This window comes from Leptidea sinapis, chromosome 41, assembly GCF_905404315.1.
Source record: "Leptidea sinapis chromosome 41, ilLepSina1.1, whole genome shotgun sequence".
NCBI lineage: Eukaryota > Metazoa > Arthropoda > Insecta > Lepidoptera > Pieridae > Leptidea > Leptidea sinapis.
In genome coordinates this window covers 339,680-359,632 of record NC_066305.1, presented here as the reverse complement: position 1 = coordinate 359,632, position 19,953 = coordinate 339,680, and the positions used below count along the sequence as shown (strand labels likewise).

The 19,953-nt window shown below is 33.9% G+C and overlaps 2 protein-coding genes across 5 annotated transcripts in view; one reads left to right on the top strand and one right to left on the bottom strand.

The window, feature by feature from the left end:
* The window catches only part of LOC126976489 (clustered mitochondria protein homolog), a 57,725-nt gene extending 53,862 nt beyond the window's left edge, over positions 1-3,863 (top strand). For all 4 annotated transcript variants that reach the window (XM_050824844.1, XM_050824841.1, XM_050824843.1 and 1 more), the window contains one exon: positions 353-3,863. In XM_050824844.1, coding sequence (XP_050680801.1) covers positions 353-482 — 130 coding nt within the window. In that variant the 3' untranslated portion in view covers positions 483-3,863. The remainder of the gene's footprint in view (positions 1-352) is intronic.
* An 821-nt stretch (positions 3,864-4,684) lies between these two features.
* LOC126976497 (ubiquitin carboxyl-terminal hydrolase calypso) lies at positions 4,685-19,161 on the bottom strand. The gene is made up of 8 exons (XM_050824854.1): positions 18,559-19,161; positions 17,249-17,396; positions 16,040-16,223; positions 13,410-13,561; positions 12,756-12,932; positions 8,872-8,942; positions 7,643-7,852; positions 4,685-6,257 (listed from the first exon to the last, which is right to left on the bottom strand). Exons 1-8 carry the CDS (start codon positions 18,922-18,924, stop codon positions 6,063-6,065), a joined length of 1,503 nt encoding a protein of 500 aa, XP_050680811.1. The 5' UTR covers positions 18,925-19,161; the 3' UTR covers positions 4,685-6,062.
* Between the last annotated feature and the right edge of the window lie 792 nt (positions 19,162-19,953).

Here is a 19,953-nt window from a genome sequence, read left to right as displayed (position 1 = left end):
TAAGTTGGGTCAGTTCAAGTTAAATTAACACATTACTCATCATTGCCTCTTTTTATAATGGAATAATCTTCACTAAAAGAGTCAAGAACTATTTTACTTTTTTGTCACTGTATGTCCGAGAATAGATGGCTGTTTATTCAACAAGACATTCTGATATCTTTGCACAGGATGCTAGATTATGGGTACCACAACGGCGCCTTTCTCTGCAATGAAGCAGTAATGAGTAGGCATTATTGTGTTTCGTTCTAAAGGGCGCCGTAGCTAGTGAAATTAAGGGGCAAATCCATACAGAAAATTCTAAAGTATAATCAACCCAATTAAATATTGACAGTTATGAATACTTTCGTTTCAGCCCCCAAGACATTGAGCAATTCAAAGCCGAGATCGAAAAGAGACAAAAGGACCTTCCGATACCCGGTGTGCTTCAAGAGCTCGCGGAGAAATGCGAGGGAGAGGGGAAAGAGAAGGCGGCAGAGAGTTGAATGGAGATCACCTGTCCTTGAGACTGTAGAGTTGGCCCCGCGGTGGCCTGGGACCTGCGACGCAACTTGGAGGCTGCCGGATAAATTTTATGTTCATTATTAGCTTATAACGTCTAGATGAAATATCGCCCGATTAGGAACAACACTTTGAGATGGTTCTTGGTTATGTAGGTTACAGTTGTGTCTTGTTGATTGTGTCAATCTTATCAAAATTTCTATTGTTTATGGCTTAGACAATTTATACGTCTAGATAGAGTCTCTTGCTGGTAGACAACCGATAAAAACAGGCTAGGTTTAATACTTTAGTACACGTGACAAGCTGTCTTACACTCGCGATTTGTATAACACTGTGGTTGTGTGCGTGAATTGCTCAAAAGGTTAACAATTCAAGGTCAAGAGATGTTTTTTTTCACAGCTGTCAACGTCTATCTAGACGTATAAATAATGGTATAAGATTTTTAGCTTTTAATCATGAAATATCACCCGATTAGGAACGTCACTTTGAGATGGTTCTTGGTTATGTAGGTTCCAGTTGTCTCTTGTTGATTGTGTCAATCTTATCAAAATTTCTATTGTTTATGGACTTTTTATATTGACACAAGGCTCACAAAAGGAGTGTCATAGACAATTTATGTTGTTCAGATTTTAACACTATTATAGAAGCTTAATTGATTTTTTAATGACATTTAAAAAAAAGTAACACAAAGAATCAGCAATTCCAAGTTTGTCCAAAACATTTCGAGTATAAGTCATTATTTAAACTTTATGCTATACGGTATAGCGCTTACTTTCGGCTCGGCATTTGAGTTTTGGTTGAAAGTACTGAAATTTTGTAAAAATAGCACAATAGAATTATTTTGTGGTAGCTCGATGTAGGCGAGCAAATATTGGAGTTATCTGGATTAAATGTACTTCTTACAAACTTTCACACACTAACACACTCAGAAACGTCTTTCAATATAATATGTTTATCTCTGATTATAAGCAGACAGCCACCAAAAGATATGTGTATCAAAACGATTCTAATGTGCAAAGTATGATGTATAGACATAGAATATACCAACTTATAGACGAACTGACAGACCGATAATTCATGACTTTTGTCATTGTCATGATATTCAAAATACTAAGGGGCTAATGATAAAGTGGCTGACTGTTTACAACTTTTCAGCCAAAATGTGTTGCAGTAACAATAGATTCGCTTTCCTTGACGCTGTAAAATTATGAGTCTATGGTAGCCGGTAGGATGATTATAATTAAAAAAACACACCGACGAATTGAAAACCTCTTTTTTTGAAGTCGGTTAAAAATATGGTCAATGTCCTATATATATTTTTTATAAATATCTCCTAAACATTCAGTGAATATTTATTTCTAAATCCAAACAGTAGCTCTAACTAGTATCTTAATCATTATAATATAGTATTATTAGGAGATTGAATGCGCGTCTCTGGGTGCGGTAGTTAAAATGATCAAGACATAACAATTAATTAGATTTGTTAATTTTTTTGTTGTTTTTTAATTTGTAATGTTGATAATGTATCCGTGAGCGGTTGCAGCCGCGAGTTGCGTCGGGCGCGTCGTGTTAGTTCATTTGAATTATTGTTTTACGATTATCGATTGACGATATTGTTCCTTATATTATGAATGTATGCCGTAGTGTATAGTGTGCTAAGGTTTGATGTAGATTTTTTTGTTAGTGAAATTTTGAGAATATTATTTTGATCAATTATAATTAAGTGTTATTTTATAAATTCGCAATATTATACAATAGTGCGTGCAATAATGTTGCGCTGATATATAGTGAGTTTTATTCGTAGCATTGCGACGGACGCGACACTCAAAGTAGTTAATACGTAGTGAGATAGCAATAAGTGTTGGTTGTGAGGCCCGCCGCTACTGCCAATTGAATCAATTATTACAATGATTTTATGTAATGTTATCAGTGCATTCATTTTTTACCATTACTCGGGAGTGTATCGCCGTTAGGAGTCCACCGGAAGTGCCGGTCGTCGGCCATATTGTCATTGAAATGTAACGCTGCAACTTCCGTTGCGTCAGCGAGACTAGTTGATTGAGATCGAGCCACCGAACAAGTTACTGCTGCCTTTACCGTTTGTCAGTTATTTCTGTTGTTAGCGTAGTTAGTGCCATAATTGTAGGTGAATTAGTTTTTAAATTGATATTTTGTTAGTCTGTGATATTATGGTGTTTGATCATCGAGTGACTTGCCTTGTCGAGCAGCGGAGCTTGTTGCCTTTTACTTAATATAACATGCTTTACATACTTCTTATGAATTTAATAGATAATTATAACGTGCAATGTCTAAATCATCTATATCCTATACCAATGATTAGAATTAGAACTAACTAATTTGGTTAGAATATCATAATTTCGTGTAAGTAATTAATTCAATAGCGGCGAACGAAAAAATATATCAAGTTATTTAAGCAAAATATATGTATTTAATATAAATTTTATTATTATATCAACAATACAGATAAATACTTGCTTTGAACATATATATGATGCAATTTCATTAAGTGATATCAAAGTCTATAAAGATATATGTATTATTGGTATTGAGTTTAATATATTGTTATTATTTTACGCACATATCCGCATTCTATTATTTTAAGATTTATTTTGAAAATTTCTTCGTAGTTTGTGTTAAAAAAAAATATTTTTACATGCATAGTGAAACGTTAAAGATTGGGCTCGCTGAATGGTTATCATGTTTCTATATGTTTGAATAACCAAACACATTAATGTAAAACTGAAATTACTCCCATAAAACATTCGTTTTCAAAATAATATTATATGTATTTTTTTTTTCAAAATTGAAAGCCACTTTTGTAATCATTTACGGAGCCTTGTTCTTAAGGCTATATATCACCGGCACACCACGGTGGTGCAACCAGTCTCCGCTACCAACAAAATATATACAACTCTATACAGTCCGTTTGGTTGCGGAACCAGTTTGGAGGCGCGACAGACTCTGGTGTCTAGTTTGGTAGCTTTTACGGACACTGGTTGCGCCACCGTGGTGTCCCGGTGAAATCAAGCCCTTACTGTTTGTTAAAATTAGCTTCATGTTCCACCGCTAGTGGCGCAGTACATTTTTTTCATTATCGTCTGTTTTGAAATATTGATGTTTTTGTAAGCCATTTGTATAGATACAATCTACACGCCGTTGTCAGTGTTATGTAGAGCCCCGTTCCAGAACCTAGCTAGTAAGTCGTTATTGAATACGCTGTGCCTAAAATTACAATAATGTTGTTGTTGTTACATTTCTTTAACAATATGACGATCACGCAAATACGGACGCCGTTCGTTGTACACTAATAAACGATTTTAAATTATATTATTCTTTCAATGGAATGCCGCCTTTTTATTTTCCTCATTCGAGATAGTCTACGATGTAAGAGGAGAACACATCTGCTGATGGTGATGACGTCACAGAAAAGGAATTAAGAGTTGCTGTGTTTTTAGTTGCTTAAAACGTAGTGGATTTCGATTATCTCCGGTTTTAAGTTTATAGCAGTCATCTGTCGAAATATCAATGACTGCACGTTTTATACAATCGAGTAAATCGAATTGAATACTTCGAATAAAGCCTCGCCATTTTAATTTTTTCTTGAAATCTAAGATCGCATTTCGCAACATTAACAGATCTTCAATGTCCTAGTTCTGTCTATAGTTACTACCCATTTACAAGCATGAACTTGACACATGGACCCTATCTTTCCCTTGCATATCGTATGGAAGGTCACCTTTCTAGTAGGATTTACGACAGCCATTTTTTAATAAAACATTTAAATTTATTGATAGGTAATGCCTGAACAGTAGCTGGGACTTTATTATAAAAGTGTATAAACATTTACCCTTAGAGCTTACCCATGTATCTTATGAAGCCTACTAAAATTAGTTACAATCAATCCCTAATTTCTAGTGTTATGACAGCTGCACCCGTCCTTAGATTTACCCCACATTTTTATTTATTTATAATAGTCTGCTAACTTAAAGAATTGCTAATTCTCACTCTGTCTTCTTCTATGGACCTAAGTCAGAATGAGAAAAAACACTCCTTAGCGGCTGTTTTAAGTTAGCGGACCATTATGAATAAGGGGGTTATGTTATAGTAGAGCTGTATTTGTAAGCTCTCCTAATTCAATATTAATTATTAGAAATAACAATATCAGTTTCGATTAAATGCTTTTTATTTAATTTATTTTAAACATTACAACTTATGACAAGCATTTTAATAAGTACAATCATTCAAATTAAAATAGTACAATAAAATAATCTTAACAAAAATGCGAATACGCAAACTATGAATAGAAAAAGCTTACTTAAACCAGTAAGGGAAAATAAAATTATATACTTACGGCCTTACAAATAAACTTGGTATAAAGTTATAACTAAGCATAAACAAAGAATATGTAAAATGTTCACATTATCGTTGACAACACTGTCAATACAATGATAATTCTGAAGTTTTCCGAATGACAGGTAGCCTTGCAAATAAACGCGAGAAATGTTATGCGTCCGAACAAACCATTCGTAAGCAAAACGTCTATTTATAAACATTTTGCATTGTCTTGGTTTATGATTAGTTATAACTTTATGCCAATTTTATTTGTAAGGCCGTTAAACTATTTACAAATCAAGTTATCAACACATAATATAATACCATAACATTAATATCCAATAATATTTATTACTTTAGGTACTTTGTTACTTATTACGAGTCGCATTAAAATATTTACTTCTACATATTTTTCGGCATTCGTATAGTGGTTCAAACGAATAGACGTGGAGATATAAAATGAGTAGCCACCAGTTTTAATAAGTATTCAAAATTCGTATAATTCACGATATGTAACGCTAGTGGCAAACTACATCATGGAGTTTTTTTTTTAAATAAAAATATTAAAATTACTTTTCTATATACGATTACAAGGTATATTAATATGATTACAAGAAAAAAACCCCCTTTATGTTTATGGGATAACATGCAAGCAATAAGCGGGCACTTTTCTTAATAATTCTTCGGTTTATTCCATTTGGCAAAATATGAATAATCAATTTGTTGTTTTTTTTTAAAGTGACAACCCTCACTTCTGGGATTAATTACACAAATAAAATCTACTTTACAGTTGATTACCTGCTCAACCCCAATAATTAAATAATACCCGGACAACTCGAATTTTTAAGAATGTACTAAACTTGAACAAAATACAACTAATAGGACATCTGAATTCGAACCGGGGTCTTCTGCTTTCCGGATCACCCAATGTCCTATCTGAGCTATTACAGTATTGTATATAGTGGGGAAATTTACCTTTAAATTCTAATGTTATTCTAGCTGTTTCTCATTAAAACACGGATAAAACTACATTTTTAAATTAAAACGCCCCCGAAATCCCTAAATTTTAAGAAAATCGTTGGAGCCGTTTCCGAGATATAGGATTAGAAATTTGAATTGAGATGTGGCTCTATAAAATGTAAACAATTACTTATTTTGAATAACAAATTGTTTAAAATACAACAAGTATTGTGTTTGTTAATGAGCGGTAGTTACTTCCTCGCGCGAGGTCTAGGGCGTGGCCTGGCGCGAGGCCTGGGGCGTGGCCTCCTGCGCCGCACGCGCGGACTGCGGCCTCGCTCGAGCTGGGCGGTCACCAGCTCCGCTAGCACGCCGCGCTCCGTCAACATGGACAGGAACGTGCAGATGAACTCGTCGTAGTTGTGAGTGCGCCGGCAGTCGTCCACCTACCACGAGCGATGGATCTTATTAAGGCATCCAATGCAAAGAATTGGCAAAGTTTTAAAGAGGAAATATAACCGTGTCTACAGATTCGTCGGCGCGAAATCTAACAACGTCGTCAAAATCGGCTAGCAGCCTTACGGCCATTCCCAATATTCTATCTACATAGAGATAAATTACTACCTTCTACTGTCAGTACTTAGCTGTCAATAATCTGAAGCTGTCCCAATATACCCGATAAGTCATTCTTGTCGACTTATATTGGGACGCGTGAATTGCAATATCCATACAAACTTCTATCGCTGGTAAGCTATACGTCGTCCCATTGACAGACAGCGTGTACGGATAAGGTGAGTTATCGTCGATAAGTTTATTGGGACAGAAAAGTCAACGATAGTAATGATTTTTATCTCAAGTAGGACACAACTGGATATAGACTGAATATTGAGAACGGCCGTTAAGTTACCTTACTGTTGGTAAATACAGCCGTTTCAATATCATAACAAATTTTTTCTGAACATTTTCTGGGATCATGTAAACCCATAAATATCACCCAAAAAAGATTTCTGAGCGGCACTACAATTGCGCTCGTCACCTTGGGACATAAGATGTGAAGTCTCATTTGCCCAGTAATTTCACTAGCTACGGCGCCGTTCAGACCGAAACACAATACTGCTTACACATAACAGTTTTACGGCAGAAAAAGGCGCCGTTGCAAATCCGCAGTAGTTGGCAGTAATTGCTTATGACATGTTGAGAATTAACCATTTCCTGACCAATGAACATACAATACCCCTGTGCCCGCTCACCTCAATTGGCTGAATTGTTGAAATATTAAGAGTTTGCTCAATAGCTTCAATACAGCTTCCCAAGGAGTAGGTCTCAAAATGAACATGGACAAGACGAAGATCATGTCTAATGTCCATGTCACACCTACTCCCATAACAGTTGGGTACTGTTCTCTCGCAATTGTTGACGAGAACGTCTACCTTGGACAAGTAATCCAGTTGGGCCTTATGAAGATGCTCATGGTCGACCAGAGGGCAATGGAAAGGGCTATGCTCGGAGTTTCCCTGCAAGATCGAATCAGAAATGAGGATATCCGTAGGAGAACCAAAGTCACTGGACATAGCCCAAATGATTCCGAAAAATGCCAGTTCACGTCTATTGAGTCAGTACAGTCCTCGAATGGACTCCGTAGTGTTGGTAGGCACCTCACGAGATGGACCGACGATTTGGTCATGATGGCCGGAATAGGTTACATGAGAGTAGCGCAGGACCGAACGTCATGGCCTTCTTTAGGGAAGTCCATTATCCATCAGTGGACGTCTTCCGGCTGAGATGATGATGATTAGAAGTCTACTGAGTTATTAAGTTGATGTAACAGTACCTTATACATGTCTCTCTTATCGTTCTCGTCGTTGAGAGCCTGCTGGCACGCCTGCATGTCAGCCACGAGGCTACTCATGAACATGTTCAGCTCGCTGTGGTCAAACAGTATCTTCCTGATGCGGTACGGCTGCTCAGGGCCGACCTCACAGCACATTATCACCGGCATGTTGTTGCTCTTCACCAGGGCTGTCGTGAATGTTGGCTGCAACTGGAAACAATTGGAAATCATTTTTATAAGAAAGATGGCTCGTTCACCTGATCAAAGTCAAAGTTAAATAAACTCTATTCAATTAGGTTTAACCTTAGCGCTTTTGAATTGTCACTATAAATATTTCTTTTAAATTACAGACCATAATATTATGTTGGGAAAAGTGGAGCTAGTGAGAAGAATATACAAGAAACTTAACGGCCACTCTTTTCAACCTTCGGTTAACTGATGAAATGTAAATAGAATATAATAGAAAAATATTTATTCACCGTAGGGAGTACAATAGCATAACATATTGCAAAAATACTTGGCAAACGTCATGAAGTTACATCAGTTGGTAAAGGCGCTTTGATATGGGGAGAATAAGAGATAAGAAACTCCCAGCCCACCTTTTAAATCATATAATCATATAGCCTATTTAATATAATAATATCCGGACGAACGAGCCTTGCTCGGATTTTTAAGAATGTACAAAACTTGAACAAAAGAGAAACTAATAATACACCTGGATTCGAACCTGGGTCTTCTGCTTTCCAGATCACCCAATGCCCCATCTGAGCTATCATAGTCTTGTACATAGTGGCGAAATTTACCTTTATATTCTAATGTTAATGTAACTGTTTCTCATAAAAACACGGATAAAACTACATTTTTTAAAATTGAAACTTAGCTAGATCGATTTAACGCCCCCAAAATCAGTATACGGGATTTGTAAAAATCGTTGGAGCCGTTTCCGAGATTCAGATTATATATATATAAAATTTTAGGTGGCCTGCGCAGACCCAGACAAGAACCATGCATCATTATCTTCAATATAATCTGCTATAGTAAGCTTTTTTTTATCAAAGTAGCCTTTAATATATTTCTTAAATTTGTGCTTAGTGAGTCCTTATATACTCATGTAATCTCCGCAGTCAATAATACTCTTTTGTAAGACTAGAGGAATCTCAAGCAGTTAGTCAATTTTGTTATTAAGAATATAAAACTGTTAACACTATTAATACAAGCATAACACTTACATTTGTCAGAATTTGATTATCTCCATTGATAGCGAAAAACTTGGGTATAACACTGTCTTCAACTGGATCAGCTAAAAAAGTTAAATTGATTGTTTAAATATATAATAATGGATGAATAATTTATTATTTCATGTAATTAGATTGTAATTTAAAATTCAACAGTTGTTGACAACAATAATTTCTGGGTCCCTACGAAAGAATCTTGAATGCTGGAAACTTATATCATATTTTATACGTCTAGATAGACTTATGACAGCTGTGAAAACGAAGAAAAAATTGAGGTTGACAGTTAACATCTATTTTGAGCAACGCACACTAATACAAAGTGACATACAAATCGCGAGTGTGTTATTTTTGTCACGCACACTAAATAAACCTGGCCTGTTTTCATCAGTTGTCTAGCAGCAAGAGGCTCTATCTAAACGTATATATCATCTAAGGTAGTTGATATTGATCATCGAATATACATTGCAATTATAAATTCAACAGTTGTTGAAAATAATAGTTTCTGGGTCCCTGCGAAAGAATCTTGGATACTACAAAGTAGCTCTGCTTATTTTCATGTTTAATCTTTATTTTTATGAAATATAAAACATTGAAGGCAAACGAGCGCACGGGTGAATAACTAACTCATTTCCTGATGGCAAGTGATTACCGCCGTCCATGCTCCAGATCTCTCTGCAACACCAGGGGAATCATAGGAGCGTTGCCGGACTTTTAGGTAGCTGTTTAAGTACTTTTTAGTACAGAAACCCGTTATGTATTTTTGTTAATTTATTTATATTACAATTCCAGTATACAGGGTGTCCCAAAGTTATGGGACATGAAGGGAAAGTACCTTAAATATCGAAGATAGGCTATTTTACTGAAAGAAGACTTTATGTTATTTTTAAAAGTTAGTAATTCTGCATTCAAAGATTTTCTAAAAATTACTTGCCTCGTCTGGGAATCGAACCGACTTAAATGTAAAAAAAAAACATCCCCTACTCTGATGCCAATCGTAAGAATGGCCAAAAACTAATAACTCTTCTTAAGTAACATAGTATTTTAAAAGAAAGTAGTCAAATAAGTGGGTATTTTTTTGTAAATTAATTAATTAAATGCTCAAAATGTGATCCCTTTGTCTTACGCAAATCGACAATCTTTTAATGAGTCCGCTGCCTGTTGATTTTCTTATCATTTCATGGTGAATACTTGATATGATAGGGCACTATTCTGTTTGTAACTCGCCCACGTTCTCGTATCGTTTTTTGTATAGCATATCTTTCATGTATCCCCAAAAGAAGAAATCTAATGGTGTAAGGTCCGGGGATCTGGCCGGCCATCTAATCGGTCCATTCGTACCAATCCAAGTAGGAAAACATTCATTTTACGTTGTTCTTTCTTTTAAAATACTATGTTACTTAAGAAGAGTTATTAGTTTTTGGCCATTCTTTCGATGGGCATTATAAAAGTAGGGGTGTTTTTTTTTACATTTCAGTCGGTTAGATTCCCAGACGAGGCAAGTAATTTTTAGAAGATCTTTGAATGCAGAAGTACTAACTTTTAAATATAACATAAAGTCAGTTTCAGTAAAATAGCATATCTTCGATATTTATGGTACTTTCCCTTCATGTCCCATAACTTTGGGACATCCTGTATAGCTACAAGACTAGGACAACTAAGCATCTAAAAACCTACATCATAGTACAGACTAGGCCTAGTTTGGGGCAAGATAATTTGTATAAAAGTGTGTCAGTATTATATATATTTAAAATAATAATAATAATATCAAAGCCCACACCGCAATGTCATACACAAATATAGCCATTTCCTTAGCGACTCAATGTCGGCGATGTCTAGTCACTGCTTGTTCTAAAAGTTTCTTACATAAAAAGTGCGTAAATCCACAGAAATTAAAGATTAAAGCCGAAAAAAAATATTTTTTGAAGTGAAAACATCTTATTGGTTCGCGTCACCAACATGCATGCGATAAATAAATAATTAATATAAATATATACAGTTAGACACTTTTTGTATGGGCGAAATCTCGTGAGTTGGCGTCACCGAAAATTTGTTTTAAAAATAAATTGAAATTAACAATTTCATTGTTTTTAAACATTATGAAATTTTAATACTAAAAGTTCAAAGTTTTCATTTCTATCGGCAGTCTCTACAACTGCCATTTTTTTAAGGTGAAACTTTTATTACATCGTCTCAAACTTTTTCGTCTGTGTGTTGCATGTCGCGTGACGTTCGGCCGGCGCCTATAGTTCGCAGCAGCTGACAGTATAGTGTATAGACTATTATTACTCATTTGTGTCTTTGCTCCACGCTATTTTGTTTGTTTTTGTCAGTGTTTAATGTAATCCTTTTCAATCAATATTTTAACACGGGCTAAGACACAGAGTTCAATAAAAATATTAGTTGGAGACTTAGTCTACTTTTATTATTTCCCATTAACATTCCAATTTTCCAAGGACAAAATTAAGATTGATAAAGCAATTTTTATACCCTTAATTATTATTATTATCTATACTAATATATAAAGCTGCAGTGTTTGTTTGTTTGTTTGAACGCGCTAATCTCTGGTACTACTGGTCCGATTTGAATGATTCTTTCAGTGTTGGGTAGTCCATTTATCGAGGAAGGCTATAGGCTATGTTTTTTTTTCAAAATTAGGGATCCGTAATAAAATTGCTATTTTGTAACACAAGGTGTAAAATCGAAAACCTATTTTTGCGTGCGCTGTAAAAACTATTGACAATAGAACAAAATGATGTACAGGCTATAATATAGGCAATATTTTATTACTTATAAAACTATCGCGTGAATTATACTTTATATGTCAAAACAACGTTTGCCGGGTCAGCTAGTTTATTATATACGGGCGAACCCTTTTACAATATTAAAACTATGAAACTGATACAATATTTACTTAACTAACAAATAATTATATTTAACTAACTAATCAACACATCTTACTTTCTAATTAAAAAATAAACATGGTTTTAGTGTGTCTTGCCACAGATAGTAAACTAGTATTATATAAATCAATCCAGTTTATCTGGTTGTTAGTAGCTTCGCTGAGCCTAAAAATAGGAGAGTGATGATACACACCTGTTTTCAACAATTGAGTAGAAAAGTAAGTGTCATTCTTTCTCAAGATTCTACTAGGAACAGAAAAATTTAATAAAGCTAAAAGTTGACTACAATCAATATTACTTGATAAAATTTTAAATGTAAAAATATAATCACATCTCAGCCGAGCCGAATAAAGAGTGGGTATTCATGAACATATCTCAAGTAAACATGATTCAGTCTTTCGAGCGTATCAACCTGATATTTTAAGTAAGGATTCCAAATTACTGAACCATACATTAAGTTGGGATATATAAATGAATAATAAAGCACTTTAAAACTAGCAATATTATTAAATTTTTTAATTTCTTAATGGAATATTATTCCAAAAATTTTTAGTAAAATGTCTTTTCACTTTTACCGTGGTTTCATAAAACCACACAATCCTTTTTTATTCTTGACTTCACTAATTAAATACTTAATAAGTATGTAAGTCTAAGTTTTAGTAAAAAAAATATGTGTTTATTAGTAACAGATCTAACGGTTAGTCTAGGTACATAATATAAATAACCAATTAAAAAATTTAAATGTATCGTAAAAAATAAATTAACATCCAAGGCGTATGATAATGTGAAAGATTATTTGAATGATAAAGATAGTTGGAATTAATGTTTCTAAATTTTCTTAATGAATATTGTTATGCTCATTTGAATGCTATTGTAACTTTTATACTTCATCCTGACTTGCACTAAATAACTTAAGTTTTACAGTGAAATAAGATTTTTTTGAATTTGAATTAAATGTTATATAATAAGATATCCTACCTAAGCTTATATTTGGACCCTGTGGGGGTTTCTCCGATACTCCAATTTCAATAGTAATTGGTTTTGTGTAGTCAATATCAAACGAGGGAACCTCCATTGCATCTAACGCATTTATAATTGCGTCCTCAGATACGTCGTGGCTAATTTCTTCGTTACTATCCTGTGATACCGTTGCATCTGTAATAATTATGTCAAAAATAAAATTCAACTTTTATTCCAAATATACAGTTATAAAATAGAAAAAACTCTATTATAGGTAAATAAAATTTGTAAAATACGTATTAAGATTTATTTTATGAGACTCGCTCGATCCTGTAGACAAACTGTGTAAACAGTTTTACAGGACTTTGTACTATTTTAAGTAGAAACTGTATTTTTATAATAGTAAAAAAAATACACATAATTTTATCAATAGACAAAACATCTTAAAACACTAAACTAAAACAGAAATAAAATAATAAAAAAAAAACAGTTGCTTCTCATGGTATTAAATCTTAATGCAAAAGATATATTGAGATATATATATGAGTATAAAATATAAATATATTCAATATTATAAATGGGAATCGTATTGTTTTAGACCAGTGCTGAAACCTTTGAAAATGATACAAAGTGGGCACAAGTCATAACAATCTCAACCACAACAACACATACCACTGAACTCTCGACTTTTTGTAAGCAGGTGTCGTAGATGTTTGCCTATTTTCGATATGGCTTCTTTTATTCTTTTCTGGTTAATTTCCAATAGGCTGAGCCGCTGTGTCAGAGCAATCCTACGGTCGGGAACAACAGCCATAAGATTAAATCTGAAAACAGGAAAAAGTTTCATTAAAGTTTTTTAATTTATCACGGGGAGTGTTTCGAAGAGCTGTTTAACCTGATACCTGCCGCCGAATTCCACCTTCACACGACACGCCACAAGTTAGGATATCATCCCCACCATCTGGATGTGTGGCGGTCCTCCACAGTGCGGTTTTCAAGGAGCTTTCTTCCTCGTACTACGAAGCTGTGGAATGAGCTTCCTTGTGCGGTGTTTCCGGGACGATACGACATGGGTACCTTCAAAAAAAGCGCATACTTCTTCCTTAAAAGCCGGCAACGCTCTTGTGATTCCTCTGGTGTTGCAAGAGAATGTGGGCGGCGGTGATCACTTAACACCAGGTGACTCGTACGCTCGTTTGTCCTGCTATTCGATAAAAAAAATTAGCATGGGCTAACCGCATGATGGGATCCAACTTGTTGTACTTGTGGTGGATGGATCATTCTATTATTGGAAAATCTGCTTCTCTCTCATGTTTTTTAAATTAAGGTTGGATATAGTGCTTGACCAACAGTGAACGCTGACGTCTTCCAGCATTCGCGTACCCGTAAGCGCTGACCATGTGGCGTATAGTCTATAGTGCTCAGCTGAGTGCAAACTTGTTTTTTTTTGACATTTTAGTTGTGTGTTCTTAATTAAATTAAAAAATATTGAATTATGTCTGTTCACGAAATTTTATATAATTTTTGTTTTATTGTAATTACTTTTTTATTGTGATATTATTATTTTAGTATGGTAACCCTACATATATGTATAACCTTTAAGTAGTTTGACAATCCGCCAGACCACCTGGGGTTCTCCGGAAGACCAGCGCTGATCATATCACCTGTGGGTATGATCAGTATTATGCTGAGGTGAACTCCATTTCTGCATGTTCATGTAAATTAATAAATAAGTCTACTTGTATACTTTAAGCTGCAGAATAAATGATTTTTCTTTCTTTCTTTTTCTTCTTTCAAACTGAATTGCGAGTGTACAATTGCGAAGAAAAATTAATCCATTTTTAACCTCTTTAATATGTGCGTACTACTTACGCAAACGATTACGAAATAAGAGACGAAGAAGATCACGGACTAGTAAAAAAATAAGGACTCCGTGTCACCTAACATAACAGTGTAGCACAAAAACAAGCCGATTAACGTGTAAATACATAGCCCCACGCACACACTTACACTACTACAGGCCGATAGGCGGCCATGATGAGAATTGTCATCGTCTGCGACAGATCAGTTTGCGTCTCAATAAAATATTTTAAAAATGCCGTCGTGCGTTGTGAAAAAGTATAAAAACGATACTATATATTTGTGGCCATATATGATTATTTAAGGGAGAAAAAATTATGTAACTAGTATCCCCCGTAACCGCACACACACTAACATAACGGTGCTTCACTGGCTAATATCACGGCGCTGAGTCCTTCTTTTTTTACTCGTGCATCTTCTCCCAGAAGATATCATGTTTACCCAATTTTTGTATATATATATTCCTCAGGACGTGTTGTCTCGCCAAAATCTAGCACGAGCCTGGTCTGGCAGTAGTTTAGAGGCGAAACACGTGTCGAATTGTTTAAAGACAAATATTGGCGGAATTAACACTAAAGAAAACTCAAATCATTTGTATGTATCAAAGTGACGCTTACTTCTATAAATTTTATATATATATAGTCAAATTGAAGGAGAAAGTACCAAAGTAAATTTAAACTAATAACATTTCCTTGTAAAGTATATAATAGTTGCCGGTATATATAACAATGAGCAAAGGACTACATTGTTGTTTTTGTAAGGAGATTATTTTCTCCTTAGTCTCCTAATATTACTACTAAGTAAAATATTAGCAATGAAAAGTATTGACACCACGGACTCGGAATAAAGCGAACACCCTCTGGCTGATAATTATAAAAGTTTATTGTACGATATCACATTGTAATCCATGTTTTTATATTTTAAAAAAACCCGCTGTATTTCTTGCGCCCCGCCCCATCTTCTCAGATCTGAGGCAGTCTCTTTTGAATGGGTGGTAGTTTTTGACGTTCAATAAGTGATTTTGAATAAAAATATTTGAATTTGAATTTAGTCAACAAATTGAGGTGAGCGGTGGTGGGTTCTGATTACCCATTCGTCAGGTAACAACCACAACATACCATATACAATAGATACTGGCTAGTGTCCATTTATATAAGATCTCTTAGATAATTTATACGTCTAAATAGAGCCTCTTGATGCTAGACAACCGATGAAAACAGGCCAGGTTTATTTTCGTATGCGTGACAAGCTACGTCTTACATTCGCGATTTTTATGTCAACCCTTAATTTTAACATTGTATGGTTAATAAAGCTTGAATTAATAAGTATCCTTTTTTTACTTATATTACAATTGTTATGACTCTGGGTTCATTTTAAAATGCAGATAAACTTTTGTAAGTTATGCCTTTTCTATAATTTTACCTTATATCATAAACTTGTACCTTATATCATGAACTTGTTCACCAGCATCACGGCCAAGTCTTTCAGCCATTACTCTTCGGAACTTGTCCGTCCAATCTTCATCTACCGCCCAGGGTCCATGATCCATTGGATAAGGCTTAAGGCCATCTAACTCAAATAGATGGCCATTTATTGGTACAAAACTCACAAAATGATACGCTTCACCTGTAATTTGTTTATAATAATTTAGAATTACTACTTTATGTCCTAATGACATCATAATAATTATTCATAAGGAAAATGAAAAACATGAACAGGTAGCTACACAAAACCTTATTTTTATTTATTATGCTAAACTTAAAACATCTCAATTAGTTAAGATGTACACATATAGTTGGATAGCTTTTTTTGGTAGCAGAAAATTGGACTATTTGGGCTAAAGGTCTGGTTTTACTTTTGTTTCAATTTTAATGTTTTTTTAGTTTAAATATTAGCTATAAGTCACCATAGATTGTAATTCGACCATAATTCATAATTTAAAAGACTTAGATTAAGGATTGATCTCTGCTTTTTTATTACGGCAACGATTAGATGCATGTGTGCGTGGCATCTTGACACTCTATGGCATCTTTCAAATTATGTAACATACACTTTACACAATTTACTACAATACTGTCTTTCTTAATTCTTCTAGTATTATTTTTACAAAGATTTACTGTGCAACCCCACATTTTAGTTTCAATTATTAGCAAAGTTTAACAGAACATGTGGCACATCATGTTGAGATAGGCTCGAGTATGCCCACTTGTATTAGATGCCAAACTTTGCGACTACACCTGTGGTGTCTAGTTCGAGCACAGTAGAGACCAATCGATAATCTAAGCTAAAACATATTTTCAATGAGGTCTTTTCATTACAAGCAGACAAAAATGACTGAATTTTGTCATCTACCATTCCGACTGACAAATTTGTAAATACATGTTACAATATTATTTGATTTAACTTTCAGCAATTCTATTCTATGTAAACTTTCACTGTGACAAATCCTACATTAGATGATTAGAGAGCTGATGTTCCTCTGCTATTGATAATTCAAAAACCTCATTAAAATGCCACCTTAAAATTAGAACCTATAGGTGACCTCTAGTATAGATAGTTATGTGCTAACAATAATAATAAGTTGGATTATATTAAAACTTTATTTGTTTCTATTTACCCTTATACATAGAGAGATGTAAAAAAATAGTAACCTGTAAATCTTCCAGTAGGAACACATGCATTCTTATCGGTTTTTTTTCTTGCCAATGGAATTGCATGAGAATTGTGTGCACAAGCTAGCTCAGGTGTATTTCCTATAGCCCATCCCTTGTTTTCTGGATTCATACCTAATGTATGATGCTGACAAAAAAAAATAGTTTATTTATTTATTTAGTATATTTAATTATCTTACATAATTTTTAATGTGTCATTTATACTGAAATAGAAAAACTGCTTAACATTAATTAATATAATTTTGCTACTATTTTATGTATGCAATAAAACATAAGTGAGTGTGTTGTTATCTTAATTAAAGAAATGATTTAAGTTTTCTTTAGTGTTAATTCCGCCAATATTTGTCTTTAAAACAATTTTGGGGAGACGACACGTCCTGAGGATGTCTCGTGTAGAGGCGAAACCAATGTCGAATTGTTTTAAAGACTAATATTGGCGGAATTAACACTAAAGAAAACTTAAATCATTTGTCTAATTATGGATTTCCACAAAGTAACGCCTAATTCAAAAAAATTATCTTAATTAAGTAAAATTCTGTGCATGCTGTGATTTCCTGTAAGTGATAAGAGATTTAGTGTTAATTTTATTGTATTGTATTTATTGTTGTATTAGTGTACTAGTTAATGGAAATACTAATAAAAAAATAAATAAATAAAGCACATAATAAAGCAATAATAAAGCTGATATACAAATTTACTGAATCAAATCTAGGTCTTTTGAAATCAAATAAGAAAGTCTGATAGTTGAGTATGCCAAAGGATATTTGTTCAGTGTTATTTACAAGTGGATACCAGCTTCTTGAGTAGCAAATAGGTTACTGTTGCTCAGACTTTACATCTGTGTTAAATAAACATAGTCCTGGACAGTTCGTTTTCAAAGAAGTGTTTCAAGATTGCAAAAAATAGCACATGCACTCACTTAATGGCTTTGAGAAACCAGCAGCCTTGCTATTAAGTGTATACTCTGCTGTACCACATATATGAGATCTTTATAAATTTTTTTAATATCTTCACATACAAAACATAAACCATAAAACTAAAATAAGAAGTGTATGGAATCTATACCTATATACATTGGGATTAAGTTTTTATTGTAAATCATAGGCATGAAGGTCATAAAGTATCTCATAATATGGAAAATTAAACTATTAGACTTACATGTGTGCAGAAAGCTCATCAAAAAAAAAAAGAACAATGTGTGACCAAGTAATTTTATACATATGTTAACGGAACTAATGTCTAATTGGACTAATGTTAAGAAGAAACTGAAATATTAGAAAAAAACCAACCTTTAGCCTGCTCAATGTTTCACCCAAATGTAAATTAGCACAATTTAGCAATATAGACAAAAGTGCATGAGAAGCACAGCTATTTGGGACCATTTGTTGAGCAAAAAATATATTATTGATGGTTTCTTCATCTCGAACGAAACTCTCAATTTGTTCTACAAATTTCCGGCGCGATCGCCTCTCTTCAATCCATCGAAAAAGAAATATAAAGCCATAAACAGGACTTTCCAATGGTTTTTGTAAATCATATATCTCTTCTACTTGTACACCTTTTACTCCGAAATCTTCCAATAGCAATGTAAAAAGACCTGGATCGCTTTCAAGTTCCAACCATCCCTCTGTGAGACTGTTTAACCCGACCGGCATTTTGCAATTAAAGTTTATGACTAAAATTGAATCGAATCACCCAGTGTATGAATTTTTTATTTAGGAAATGGTGTTAAATAATTAGGAACATTTACATTTTTAAACAGTACTATGTGTTTACATTTTAATCTTTATTGTTTACATACACTTTAGTACTATTTCATAATTTATACCTATTTACTCATTTGACATTTACTGTTTAGTTTCAACTTTCACCCTTGTTTCACCATTCGTGTCAATCTTCATAGAACATAGCTTGATCTCTGCGACATATGTCAAACTGACATTCCTAGGATTTTCAGTATATCATATAATTGTAGATATAGGTATATAATTTGGGCTTAATTTAAGTACAAACGTAAATATAAACGAATATTTTAATATGAAAACATATATTCTCTTAAATAAGTACACGCCAAATCCATATCTGAATCAGTTTCTGCATAGCTAGAAAATTCTTGTAAATTTATTAAAAACTCCTGTTTGTATATTATATATATATATATATATATATATATATTATCAAATTGAATGTCCCGCTTCCAATCTTCTTCCATAAATTTTTTGTATTTGGATTCTATCTTCATCCAGTATTCTGCAGATACATTGTTGATCGCACTTTTTAATAACTGTAACATTTAATTTACCCTAAAAGGCGGTGTTGCGTTGTGTCTGGCAGTGTAACCTTAATCGAAAACATATTTTTCTGAGATTAATTATGCAGGAGTTAAAACATAAATTACTTACCTATCTTACTGAAATTCCAGCAAATAAACCTTTGACTCCCCAGATAAGCTCGATCTGATTATAATGGCGGTGGTACGGGGGTAGTCTTATGACGGTATGACCCTTTTTGTGGGCTATATCATCTAAGACATACGTTGGACTATTTGGTTTTGGCAGACCAACAAGTCTTAATAATTCATTTTTGAGCATAGTTTCATTAACCTCTATTTTTTTCATGAAGCCATGCAATTATTTCTAACTTTCTGTTTGCCGAAAGTGGTGGCTTGTGCTTTTGGACCGAGT

Excerpts from the sequence above, each read along its gene's own strand:
- LOC126976497 (XM_050824854.1), bottom strand. The coding sequence starts at position 18,924 with ATGCCGGTCGGGTTAAACAGTCTCACAGAGGGATGGTTGGAACTTGAA. Across the intron at positions 16,224-17,248 it reads TCCTACTGGAAGATTTACAG|GTGAAGCGTATCATTTTGTG; the intron begins GTTACTATTTTT and ends AACAAATTACAG. Across the intron at positions 13,562-16,039 it reads GAACAAGTTCATGATATAAG|ATTTAATCTTATGGCTGTTG; the intron begins GTACAAGTTTAT and ends TCCTGTTTTCAG.